The 12,767-nt window shown below is 32.8% G+C and overlaps 4 protein-coding genes across 7 annotated transcripts; 2 read left to right on the top strand and 2 right to left on the bottom strand.

The window, feature by feature from the left end:
* Positions 1-765: 765 nt before the first annotated feature.
* Positions 766-4,068, top strand: LOC109543163. 3 transcript variants are annotated; one of them, XR_007280733.1, is made up of 7 exons: positions 766-968; positions 1,999-2,381; positions 2,444-2,639; positions 2,690-3,071; positions 3,197-3,550; positions 3,604-3,850; positions 3,905-4,068. XR_007280733.1 is itself a non-coding variant. In XM_048663369.1 (7 exons), the coding sequence occupies exons 4-7, from the start codon at positions 2,906-2,908 to the stop codon at positions 3,966-3,968; spliced, it is 831 nt and encodes a 276-aa protein (XP_048519326.1). In that variant the 5' UTR covers positions 776-968; positions 1,999-2,381; positions 2,444-2,639; positions 2,690-2,905; the 3' UTR covers positions 3,969-4,068. The 3 variants fall into 3 exon arrangements, 2 of the variants coding, with proteins under 2 accessions (XP_048519326.1, XP_048519325.1); XM_048663369.1 differs by having other exon boundaries at positions 776-968; XM_048663368.1 differs by having other exon boundaries at positions 776-968; positions 3,604-4,068.
* On the bottom strand, positions 4,052-7,496 carry LOC125503295 (protein mono-ADP-ribosyltransferase PARP14-like). The gene is made up of 3 exons (XM_048663370.1): positions 7,331-7,496; positions 6,767-7,017; positions 4,052-5,556 (listed from the first exon to the last, which is right to left on the bottom strand). Exons 1-3 carry the CDS (start codon positions 7,393-7,395, stop codon positions 5,282-5,284), a joined length of 591 nt encoding a protein of 196 aa, XP_048519327.1. The 5' UTR covers positions 7,396-7,496; the 3' UTR covers positions 4,052-5,281.
* Positions 7,497-7,795: 299 nt separating this feature from the next.
* Positions 7,796-8,675, bottom strand: LOC125503296 (V-type proton ATPase subunit F 1). The gene is made up of 4 exons (XM_048663372.1): positions 8,542-8,675; positions 8,403-8,484; positions 8,082-8,287; positions 7,796-7,989 (listed from the first exon to the last, which is right to left on the bottom strand). Exons 1-4 carry the CDS (start codon positions 8,593-8,595, stop codon positions 7,960-7,962), a joined length of 372 nt encoding a protein of 123 aa, XP_048519329.1. The 5' UTR covers positions 8,596-8,675; the 3' UTR covers positions 7,796-7,959.
* A 59-nt stretch (positions 8,676-8,734) lies between these two features.
* Positions 8,735-12,199, top strand: LOC125503294 (Y+L amino acid transporter 2-like). Of its 2 annotated transcripts, none has more exons than XM_048663366.1 (11): positions 8,735-8,836; positions 9,755-9,920; positions 10,021-10,243; positions 10,302-10,417; positions 10,509-10,734; positions 10,792-10,836; positions 10,886-11,009; positions 11,066-11,266; positions 11,344-11,459; positions 11,543-11,754; positions 11,810-12,199. In XM_048663366.1, exons 2-11 carry the CDS (start codon positions 9,764-9,766, stop codon positions 11,863-11,865), a joined length of 1,476 nt encoding a protein of 491 aa, XP_048519323.1. In that variant the 5' UTR covers positions 8,735-8,836; positions 9,755-9,763; the 3' UTR covers positions 11,866-12,199. The 2 variants fall into 2 exon arrangements, with proteins under 2 accessions (XP_048519323.1, XP_048519322.1); XM_048663365.1 differs by having other exon boundaries at positions 8,749-8,836; positions 9,730-9,920.
* The last annotated feature ends 568 nt before the right edge of the window (positions 12,200-12,767 follow it).

The raw sequence follows: 12,767 nt of genomic DNA, 5'->3' as shown, positions 1-12,767 counted from the left end.
AAATTAAATATTTTAGCGTTCAATTTGCAGTAGATGTCGAAATTTGCGGTTGATGATGAAATAAATAAAAGCATTTATATTGCCTGAAGCAATAATTGAAAAAATCTAAAAAACTATTGACTTATATCGAAAAACGAACTTTCAGTGTTAAATGTTTCTTCCCCTGCAAAACGTTCAAAAGTACTTACGGCTTTATTTCAAGCATGGAATAACCGAATAACACTCATTTAATTTCCGGACACTAAAATTTTCACAAGATCAAGTTTTAAGTTGTAAATAATATCTATGAAATCTATTAATTTACATTTTATTTAATATTATAAATTGTAATAATATAAATACATAAACACATGTACAATTGTCTTGTCTGAAACATTTTTTTTTAAATTAGGAATTTTACATTGCAGTAATAGTAGGTAAATGAACGAACTGAAAAAAGAATCGTTGAAAATGATCTATAATTCCAAAGCATCTGATTAAATTTTGAAATAAGCCAATTGGGGCACAATAATAAAAGAATTTTAGGCAAAAATAAAATCTAGGAATAAGCATTTATTCCAAAATCGCCAAGTTTCTCGCAGCGACGTCACTCATTTCAATTATTGTGGATAGATACAAAACTTCTATCTATATATGTATGTTCAGACACATTGGCCTTAACTATTCACTGCAATATTGTTAATTTTTTGTTCAGACGCAATTATGAACTAAATTAAAGCGAAAAGTGAACATCATGAAAAGAATTCAGTTCAGGTTAGAGAAGAATCATACTTCACACTCAATGCTGATTGTAATAACCTAAAATTTAGGTTAAAGTGTACCGTTTTGAACGCTTGTTTGGCTCCAACAGTGAAAACCGAAATAATTAAATAAAGTATTCCTTTATCTGTTTTAATGGAAAGAGTTGACAAACTATTGTCGTCTACTACTAACTATCTGAGCATTATTAAATGTGACACTACCGATAGGTAAGTATAAAATACATTGCTTTTCCAAATGCCAACTAAAATTTGCGAAACTTAATAGCAAAAAAATAAAATACTTAGTGATTTTGTAAACCTGGTGCCGGTCCATGTCTTGCAAAGAAATCATCGCTTTGATACATGTCCCGATATTTCCCCTATATAAACTATGGATTTTAAAACGTATATATCATTCCTAATAACGTATGTACACATATCCACATTTTAAAACATTCTGCAATTTACATCAGTATTCAACGTAAGTTTACAGATCTGCAGAGGTAAAAATATTTGAGAACTTAAATGTATTAGGTTGATTTCCAACCAGTTTCTAAGTTTCAAGTAGACCAAAACACAAATTTTGAAATAGGGACGAACAATTGAAAAATTTAAACATTGATTGACGAGATTTTGTAAATTTGAAACACGATTTCAGTGGATCTCTCAGTGAACATGACACGAAAAGTGAAATTTTACCATCATAAATCTTTTTCGGCAGTTTACACAAATCTAAAATATCTTTAACGATTATTAAAAAAAATCCATTGAGCCAGAAATCTCGTTTTTATCCCCCTGGACAAAGAACCGAAAAACCCACTTGCCAACACTAGTTTTCCAGATAAACCGGAAAATACATATCTTGAAAACTGTGTCAAACTTGAATCAAAGAAGAACTTAATGAAGAAAAGTGCGGATTTTTACAAAGAATGTTTACAATATCTCAAGAATCGTCAGGAATAAATATCACATAAACTAACTTTTAATAGTGTTTTTTGACTTCATCGCAAATAAAACACGAAAATTGGTATCAACTTCATTTTATTAGTCTGAATTGCCGTTTCAACCATCTTCGTAACTTTTGCGGATGCCTTTATCTCCCCATACTGGCCTTTCTTATCTTCGACACGGTGTATCTTCACTTATCATACTAATTTATATGGAATTAATTATTGCCGTTATTAAATCGTCCAGTGACTGTTCGTCTTCAAAATAAGGCAAATATTTTTTTACTGATTTTTTTTTAAACTGCTTTTAGGACACTGCCATTTAAGTGTGCAGTTTACGGTTGTGCAAACGAGTTTACCGATTTTAAAAGTCATCAGTCTGCGACATTCAAATTCCACAATTTCCCCACCTGTGAAAGAACTCGTCGCCAGTGGTTGGACGCGTGCGGCTTGCCGGAGGAAACTGGAATTACAAATGCAAAAATTTGCTCAGATCATTTTACGTTAAATGATTACAGCCGAAAGCTAAAAGAGGAGCTGTTGAATCCTGGATATAAAAGATTGCTAAGTGAGAGTGCAGTACCTTCAGTTAATATCAGGCCTTATTCACCATTTGCACTCAACCAATTACCTACAACACTCTCTGAGAAATTATACCAACCTTCTGCTTCACCACCTGCTGTTAAAGCTCCTGGTATATTATGCAAACATTTTATAGTACATTTGAATTTACTTTAAATTTGTGCTATTTTTTAGGAAACGCACCTAAATCAGAGAGCGATCTACATCGAAAAATTTTCTCGTTACGCAGAGAGGTACTAGATTTACAAAAAAAAAATGCGGATAGTCGAATAGTCATCCACCACAAGAAAGCTAGCTTAGAAGCATCTAGAAAGAAGTTAAAAAAAGTTGCTCAGGAATTAGAAAGTATATTATCACCCAATATTCCAGAGTAAGTATTTCATGTGACTAATGTTCCTTTTTTTCACCAGTTCCTTTTAGAACATTTCTTTCTGAAGCACAGATAAACCTTTTAAAAGGAAAGAAAAAAGTTTTTTGGACTGACGACGATTTAGCCAAGGCTTTTACGTTACGGCATAGAGGAGGCAAAGAATTATATTTGTATTTAAGGCATACTTTAAATTATCCACTACCGGCGTTAAGCTGTGTTCAAGCTTGGGCAGGCAATATTTAAATTGAACCATTCAAACCGCCAAGATGCAAAAAGCAACTCCGTTGTGCAGTGTTATCGGTTGCTCAAATGGAAAAAAAGCAGCTATGGATTATATCACTTTCTATTATTTGCCCAAAGACAAATTCAGAAGAAACACATGGATGCAGGCCTTAAATGGACATATTTTGGATGATACCCCATTATCAAACAGTAAGTTGAACTGAAAAATCTTTAAAATGTATTAGGATAATATTAATTCCAATTAGTTTTTTTTTATTAATTTATATTCATTAACTCTGGTAACTAATTGACATTGTACTTCTCAATTGTTTCAGTTTTGATATGTGCCAATCACTTTGAAAAGAATAATTTTGAAGCAAATCGTTCTTTAAAGAAATCCGTAGTTCCTAGCATTTTTCCTGTGGCGGCAAATAGTGATGAACCTTCCACACAAATGGTGAGAATTTACACCGTTGAACTCCGCGATAATTTTCTGGAAAAACCAGCGCCTCTTCTCAGTAATTCTGTATCTGACCTAAGCAGTATTGATTCGGATCTAAGTAGTTTTGATGGCTCGCCAAGTTCCGATAGTTGCAGGCAGGAATTGTCTCGAAAAAACTGTGATACACAATCAGATGAACTTCGACGCGAATTGAAACGTTTGGAGACCCTTAAAAACCAACTATTTGGTAAGTTGATTCAGTTATTTAAAAATGAGTTTGTTTGAATTGGTGATTTTCAGACGAACAGAAGCAGCTTGCTGAATGCGAGAAGGAACTGACAGGCTCTTTAAGATTAATAGAGAAAGAAATTCAAGATACGGAATTAGAAACCAAATTGCTTGGCGATAAACAACTAGAAATGTTAAGGAAATGTTTGTCTCCAGCTCAAATTAGACATCTGTTCAATAAAGAGAAGGCAAAATGGAGTGTGGATGATACTGCAGTGGCATATACGATATCATGTATGGTGTCGCGCGATTTTTATAGGTACATGCGTGATCAGCTGAAATTTCCTTTGCCAAGTCTTTCTATTATTAACAGACATTACAGAATGTTTCGGCCCAAGAAGACATTAGTCCACCAGCCTAACATAAGCAGCAAATAATGCTTATATCATGTATTTAATTTACACGAATTGCTATTCTGTATTGTAATATTGAGTCGAATTGGGACAAATGAATATTTTAATAAAAGTGTAAAAATAATATATATTTGTCATGACTGATATGTTGATTCACCTATGGGATAAAAAGTTCAATGGTTAACAATTTCACATATAACATATTTTTATAAACGGTTGTTCGAGGTATTAGATTCGATTTGGTTTTCCGAAATCGAAGTTCAGAAGCTTTGAATGGGCTGCAAAAGAAATGCATTTCCAGGGGCAACTTACACTTATTTAGCATAATAAGTTGGTCAAATGGCAAATCAACAACAGAGTATAAAAAAGTGCCTGACAAATAAGGCTTGTAAACTAATCTTATACAGTATATCTAATAATCGTAATTAATGGTAACCCAGTCAAAAACATGTCCAAAGTAACAAATAATAAACAGTAGGTAAGTATAAAAACTTAATAACTAAACTCTGACTTTTCAAAGGCCTTTTTTAACCGCTCTTAAAAATGTATTAACAAATGCACTAAAATATTTATTTGTATGATTAATTATATTATTAACATACATAAAAATATTGCAACATTTGCATTTGATCTTAAATCTAAATCTTAGATTAATTTCACTTGTAACCAACAAGAAACTTTCATTATCACAAAATATGCGTCATGGCATATGTACCTACTGGCTAAGAGTTTGACGCATTTTCAGGCTTTGTTTCTCACATTAGTATAAAAAGTGTCCTTGAAATTATGAGGGCAAGTCAAAGAATGGTCACTTTTTGGTCACATGTTTGTTTTGCTTCTAAGAATAATTAGTAAATATTTTTTGTACTGCTATTACTTTGAATTGAATCGCACCACGTTTTTAAATTTCACAGTAAATCGGGGGTCTAACCGTGTGTGGTTATTTCATTGCTTCAATTGATAAAGGCGATAGGTAGCATATTCATATCGTCCTGTAAGTTAAAAAAATATGTTGGATTCTCCCATGCGTTGTTTTATTACGATGCCTCATGCATTCCTTTTTGCAGATACATTTTGTTTCAGTGCATACTCGTTTCGTGTCGTACGACTTCAAAATGCGTCTGCATGTTACGTGGCTGCTTACCTACTGGAGACTTTGGAAGGCAGTGGTTCAGTAGGAATCGAGGCTGATGAAGTGGATTCGTTATCATAAAATATCATACAAAATAGCGTCCATTCGTAAAGTTGATGTTAAAAACTACATTTTAATAACAATATTCTATAACGTGTTGCAATTGGAGTCAATTTGACCTACCCTTCACGGTAAAAGTTTGAAACTAGAAAAAAAAAGGGTTCGGTTCATATACCATGAAATATTTGGGATAGTATTCCGAATCAAAAAACTTCACGTAAGTATTATTATTATTAGCCAAAATAGTGTCAAAGCCAATTGCTGGTAAGCACATATTTGGCTGACCTTCTTGAACGTTTTGCACCAACACATCCACCACAAACATAGCCCTTAGACGACTGCCATCTTTAGTACTATGTCTAAAGGCTGCGCTGGCTTCAACGGAAAAATAAACTCCTTGTCCATACTTTGTTCTCTGCCCTATAATATTGTGCAAAATTAATAAATTTAATCTAATTGTAAAGACACTACAGTGATTTGGAGAAGATTTGCATAAGTGTTATTGGAAAAAATAGTTAAAAAGCAGTGAAAGCAGTAACTCTAGTTAACCAGCGAGTCTTCAGACGCTCGAGATGAGCGATATCTTAGCAAGTAGTTGAAAAACCTTCTTCTAGTTAAGAGAGAGCTAAGCAGGGCCTTATCAGAAGCCCGTAATGTAATAATTTCTGAACGAACGGTCAAGAGAATGCTTACAAAAGGAAATCAACAGTAAAACACCGGTTTTGGGGCCACTGCTCACCAGAAAACATAGAGTTGCTAGACTGCGTTTTGCTAAGGAACACAGAAATTGGGCCCTCGACGACTGCAAGACAGAGTTTTATTTAATTTTAATTTGTTTCTTCCTGTTTGTGATTCTTTTTTTTTCAGATTAAACCATGATAATGTGTCAACCATTACTAGAAAAGATATTAGAGACCTAGACACTAGAGTAATAATGGGACATTTTTAGGATTTTTTCTTGATGCGTTAAAATCTTCTCCAGAAGTTTATTTAGACGACTATTTTCAAAACTACTGCACTCTATTGGAAATCGAAGCTAAACTTAATTTCTTATAAAAATGATGATAAGTGTTGCGGTAAACGATCGCCAACATTTAAAAACTATTCACTTGGTGGAAAAATTGTATAAATTTATTAGAAGTAAATGAAAAGGCACTTAAAAAGAAAGAAGCTGTGAAAACACTTTCAAAACCTAACAAAAGCTGTTTTTTATTTGTGTGGTCATATTCAGGCAAAAAGGAAAGGTACACAGTTAAAAGCGCAAAACAAACTTTTGGCTATCATTGAAAGTTCTTGAACAGAACAAAACAAAGAGAATTTTAATCGTTGATAGGTAGGTACATACATATTTTTTGTTCATATAAGTAAGTACTCAGGTCCCTTTTTCAAGAGTGTATATATAGTAATATTGACAAAAAAATTAAACAAACAGGAATAAAGGAATAATTTCACAACGATGAGAAATTAAATAAACTCGACAACTGAACAAATCAGTAATTTATGCGAAGTGTGAAAGATAGCAAAAATTCGCACCAATCTGCTGATATCTGTGAGAGAAATTTTTAAGTTTTTATCTATGATTTCTAACTAAAAATATTTATACAATTCAGGTTTTCCCAGCTGAACTTACCCATTCGCCAATCGAAATTGAATTCGATAATTGACTCAGCATTCGCTATCGACGTGTCATGATATAGGGTTTTAATCTCAACAGGGCCTCTCTGGTCATATTCTGACTTTCGTAGCAGAAATTTGCTCCAAAGAAGCGGGTTCTGTATCCGAAAAATTCCAAACTGCCTTCCGTAATATTGCCTTTTGCATAGAAGTTCTATAACTTTCGCAAATTCTTCAGTGTAAGGCATTAATGGTTTCTTCATATATCTATTCAGGCAGAAAATGGAACATTTAAAATCGTTTTTTTTTTCGCCCCTTTTCAACCGAACTAGTACATTTACTCTCATGTGTTAAAGATTTAGTATTTTTATTAAGACCAAATGGCAATAACAACTCGAACCATTTAATTGAGTTTTTGAAATATTATGCTGGTTATTTGGTGAACATGAACTAGTAAAGCCTCGATTTGAGGAAGAGTTCTAGTAAATATTACTCTTTGGTTCTTAGTATTCAGGTATAAATTGAGGTTATTTATAACTACCTGTTAAATGCAGCATTTAAGAGCAAATTTTGAACATACCTATCATCGGTGGTCATGGGGCTCCAGTTGCTGGGCACATTCTTCAAAACTTCACTGTAAAACATGTTAAAACAAACTTGAAAACGTTTGGTTCAATTTAAATGTGAATTTGACAACCGAAATAACCTATCCACAGCTCACCTCTGTGATCTGTGTCTTATACACAGAACACCCCCGTATCTACATATACTTTTTCCCAATAATATTTTATAAATTTCAAAAAGAAAAGTTGGTCATCATTTGATAATTAAGCATGTAAATATTTCAACTGCAATATATATTCGAGCTTCAGTCTATAAAATGGTTGAATGGGCGTGGCACCACCAGATAAGTTGCTTTTATTTAAAATTATCTCAAAATTTTTTCCAGGAGGTAAACAGAACTTTACGAAATATTTTACAGTAATCCAAGAATCCTTAAAAAGGCTTATTTCTTTTGATTTTGTTGTAAATAAAAGAAACTATAAATCGTCTAGAATTTATTTCTGTAATACTTGTAAAGATGAATTTCTCACCAATTGAATACATTTAAATAATCAAAAACGAACTGTTTTTAAACCAGGAATGTAGACTATTTACACTATAACAATACTTTGAATCCATGAAGCTCGTGTTTATGGACAGTTTAATCTAAGCCATATCATCTGGATTGAACATGCCCTAAAACCGAAAATAAATGTTAAGCAATAAACCAACCAAATTAAGTGGCTAAAAATGTAACTTTTGCAAGCTGGATTAGAAAATGTACATACCCTGGCTCGTCTCAATATTGAGTCCTTTGCCGAATCATATGGATGATCTTTAGAAGGTATTTCCAAGATTGCAGGCAGTGGGCTGCTGTGACTATCAACTACATGTCTTATGATTTCGGCGATGTTCTGGTTGATCAAAATGATATCGATATCATCTCGTTTCAGGAAACGTTTGAAACAGTCCTCTATTTCACTGATTGCAGTGTCTATTAGAGAAAAAGGACATGGTGTTATTAGCTTCAACCCAAAAGAAAGTTACTACATTTTGCCTTTCGCTGCTCAATAAATGGAACAAATAATAAGGATAATGAACCAACTTACTCTTATCCACAACCATAAAATTGGGGTGCCTGTTTTTGTTCATTTCACCCACACCGCCCAGTAAAAATCCAACACAGGTGTCCTAAATGTCCAAACGAAAATGTAACGGCTTATTAGATACTAGTCAGATTTATGTTACCTCGTCGCCAATAACAGAAATCAATTTTCCTTTAACTGCACTGTGAAGAGCCATTTTTAGCTGTTTTTAAATGAGAACTTTTTTTATTTAATTATTGTCACCTGACAAGATCAGCTGACTGTGTGTTGACAGAAATCACGTAAAGGGTGTTACTCGCAGTTCCACCAATAGTATTAATGTACACATTTTCCAAATAATTGTGTTTCCTGCCCTGAGTTTTGGCCTTAATTTTTACGGCATAACCTATGATTTTCACGTGTTTGAGTATATTGTTTATACGATTGTTAATTAGAAGGTAAATATAAATAAGTACATATAAATTTACTGTAGACCGATACATATTGGCCGAAAGAAAGGGTACGAAGTGTATTGTAGTTAGAAGCTTTAACGTTTTTGTTTAAAAAGGCAATAAATATTTATTTTTTCAATTAATTTTATCAATAAATCAAACACAGTACTACTTGCTATATATAGGGGCTCAAAACACGGGGACCAATTATAAAGAGAGAGTCTGAATTACTCTATAAAAGAGACAAGAAAGAGTGGACCATTTCAGATGCGCTGTTCCCAATTTTGAATTTTTCAACTTAGAAATAGTAGTACATAGCAATGAAAATCTTAATTTGTTAGATAGAAGGGCTGTCGACCCATATTGGTCTTTCCAATTAATGTCCACTTAACAATTCTTACAGTCAGTAGAAAAAGTCTCCATACCTCAGTCATTTTTCAATATTTTTTGTTATTTTATTTAAGTTAATTCGGGAAAAGCATAAAAGTGAGAATTGGCAAGGCCCTTAAGAGTAATAAAATTAAAAGTAGTCATTTAAATCACTTGATTTGAACACAAAAAAATTAAATGTTAGTTGCAACGATAAATTGTATTTAAAAAGTCTTCATACATTATTGTATGTTCTATACATTGATTATACAGTACCATTTTTGCTGAACTTATGAAGGAAATACACCCCTGAAGTAAAATATATTTTTTATTAATTCCTTGTTCAATTTAGAAACTTTCCTGTATCTTCCATGTTTTTCGTATGTGTCACCATTATCCATTTATTTGAAAAATAATTAACTAATGCATAAATGCATCAGGGAGGTGTAAACAAGAAGTAGTAGAAATAGTGGCTAACTGGTGTGTAATTTTGAAATTAATTTTTAATGCGATGTTTTTGCCATACATAGTGGCCATCTGTTAAAGTGATTGTAGATAATAAACATGCCATCTACAACCCAAATGAAAAGTCCAACAGAAGACCAACTTATATTGGATGCGCAAAGTCCACAAACTACTGAAAATGAGAAAATTAAAATGAAGAAACATATGGGACTCCTTGAAGGGGTTGCAATCATTTTAGGAATTATTTTCGGATCTGGTAAGCCGTTGACCAATTAAATGATTTTCGGATCTGGCCACCAGTCACAATTTTTTAGTTCAAATTTTAAATAAAACTGTTATAATCACAATATTTTCAGGAATTTTTATATCTCCAAAAGGTGTAATTGAAGAAGTGGATTCTGTAGGTTGTGCTCTCGTGCTCTGGATCCTTTGTGGTCTGCTATCAATGATAGGAGCTCTTTGTTATGCAGAATTAGGAACTTGTATTCCAAAATCAGGTGGTGATTACACTTATATTAATGAAGCTTATGGCTCGTTGCCATCATTCTTATATCTATGGGCTGCCAATGTGATTTTTGTGTAAGTGGGTTCAATGGTTTCTCTTAAAAACAGTTTTTCCGTAATTCAAACATTCTAGGCCTACCACCAATTCAATAATGGGATTAACATTTGCAAAATATGTGATTCAACCGTTTTTCCCTAATTGCGACATGCCGGATTTGGGCGTTAGATTGGTTGCTGCTGCCGTGATTTGTATGTCGTATTTTTTAGTTTAATTGAAATGAAAAGTACAAATTTCCCCAACTAGTTAGATTAAATTTGTTGTAATATGGGATTGTTTTAGGTTTCTTGACATTTCTTAACTCTTACAATGTTAAAGTGACTATGAAGCTGCAGAATGTGTTCATGTTCTGTAAACTGGGGGCTTTGATACTCATAGTTTCCATTGGCATTGTGTGGATGTGCCTTGGCAATATAGAGAATTTTTCAAATGCCTTTGCTCATACAACAACAAATCCGGGAAAAATTGCTACCGCTTTCTACAGTGGTATTTTTTCTTATTCTGGATGGTAAGTACGACAGCACCTAATATATTGCAAATAATTATAAAACGTGTGTTTGTCTAGGAACTATCTTAACTTTATGACTGAAGAGCTGCAAGATCCATTTGTGTAAGTTTTGTAAATATAAAATTCAAATTTTCCTAAGAAAATCTTGTAGAAATCTACCCAGAGCAATCTATATTTCACTACCGCTGGTCACGACTATTTATGTTTTGGCCAATATGGCCTACATGTCCGTTTTAACTCCTGCTGCTATTGTTTCTACAGATGCAATTGCTGTGGTAAGTGTTTCGATTTCTCTTCGATAATTCCTTTAGACTTTTGGATTTTTATTCAGACCTTTGGGAATGCTGTATTAGGAAAGTACAGTTGGATTTTGGCATTATTAGTGGCTGTTTCTGCCTTTGGAGGTTTGAGCGTGCACATCATGTCCTCATCCAGAATGTTATATGCAGGAGCTAGGAATGACCAATTCCCAGTAATGTTGGCTCATTTAAATGTGAAAACGCTCACTCCCGTTCCTAGCTTATTATTTTTGGTAAGTTTACACATTATCGCTTTTATTCTTTTGTGCTTTCATTGCTTCATTTTATCTTTGGAATGCCAATTTTTCAGAATGTGCTTTCTCTGATAATGTTGTGTTCAAGCAACATTCAGCTTCTTATTCACTACTGTACTATCGTAGAAACCTTTTTCGTAACATTGTCGGTTTCTGGGGTTCTGTATTTAAGGTGAGCATTTTCCAACAGCTAGAAACTTCGCTATTTCTTTATTCATTATTAGTACCTTTAACCAATAAAGAATCAAATTTTAGGTGGAAGTATCCTAAAATGGCACGCCCGATTAAAGTTCATATCATAGTTCCTATTATGTTCGTCATCATATGCATATTCCTGTTGATTTTACCCGTTGTGAAGTCTCCTTTAGTACTTTTAGGAGGAGTTATGATCACTTTAAGTGGAGTGCCTGTATACTACTTTGGTATTATGCAAGAAAAGAAGCCAAAGAAGTTTAACAAGTTTATGAGTAAGTTTTTGATCGACTAACTAGTGCTGACTAAATTTAATACATTTATTTTTAGGACATGCGACTATTTTTTGCCAGAAAGTGCTTTTATCTGCCCATGAAGAGGAATAAATGTTGTATTTATCTTCTCTGATTAACTAGACTGCTCAATAGAAGGTTTAATTGCCAGTTTCCTTTCGTTCTAGGTTTAAGTCACTTCTCTTTGAGAATTAATTTATCGTGAATATGTTTGTAAACTTTGATTTTCTAAAGTTTTTTGCGTGATATTTAATTGATTTAATTTCGATTTAGCCTAATTTATCACTTATAATAAGTATTTTGATTGGTTTATTGTATGCTTATGCATAGGATGTGTTGTATTATTTGATTTATTTAACATGTCTTTGGAAAAATTGAGTTTCTAAGCGGTTTTTTGAATAGTGATTATAAAATGCTTCAAATGAGTAGAAAACTTGTTTTGTTTTTTTCTTATTCCCATTCCCATGAAAGAATATATTTTGTTTGTTTGTTTGTTTGAGATAAAAAGATTTGTCTTGCATTATTCAACATGAAAACAATCGACGAAGTGACTTAAATTATATCGGATAAATTTGGAGATGAATTCGTTAACGGTTAGTAAATTATCAATTTTGGTGTTAAAGCATAATTTAATAACTAAAATTCAATTCGCTCACATGTTACTATTTTAGCAAAACAAATATGTAATGATATTTTTACATGATCCGACCAGCTTTCAAACTGATTAAGTAAGAATGCACCCAGACTAATTTTTAATGATTTTAGGAAAGTTTATATTCTTGTCGCAGCTGACAATAAAACGTTTAGATTTTTTTCGGTAGGCTGATAGTCTCTCTTAAAAATCTTAGAAATCAACAGAGACCCTTTCTTTAAAATCTGTTGCCGGTTTAATTTTTAAATATATTTTTAGATTTCTATGAAAAGACTGGAAAACGTACCAGTTTCAAGCAATGTTGCTAAACCCTAACTATATTTGTTCATATCAAGGTTTTCCA

Source organism: Dendroctonus ponderosae, unplaced genomic scaffold, assembly GCF_020466585.1.
Source record: "Dendroctonus ponderosae isolate FM_Combo_2020 unplaced genomic scaffold, Dpon_F_20191213v2 Dpon_F_20191213_177, whole genome shotgun sequence".
NCBI classification, from domain to species: Eukaryota; Metazoa; Arthropoda; class Insecta; order Coleoptera; family Curculionidae; genus Dendroctonus; species Dendroctonus ponderosae.
This window is presented reverse-complemented; position numbering and strand designations above follow the sequence as displayed.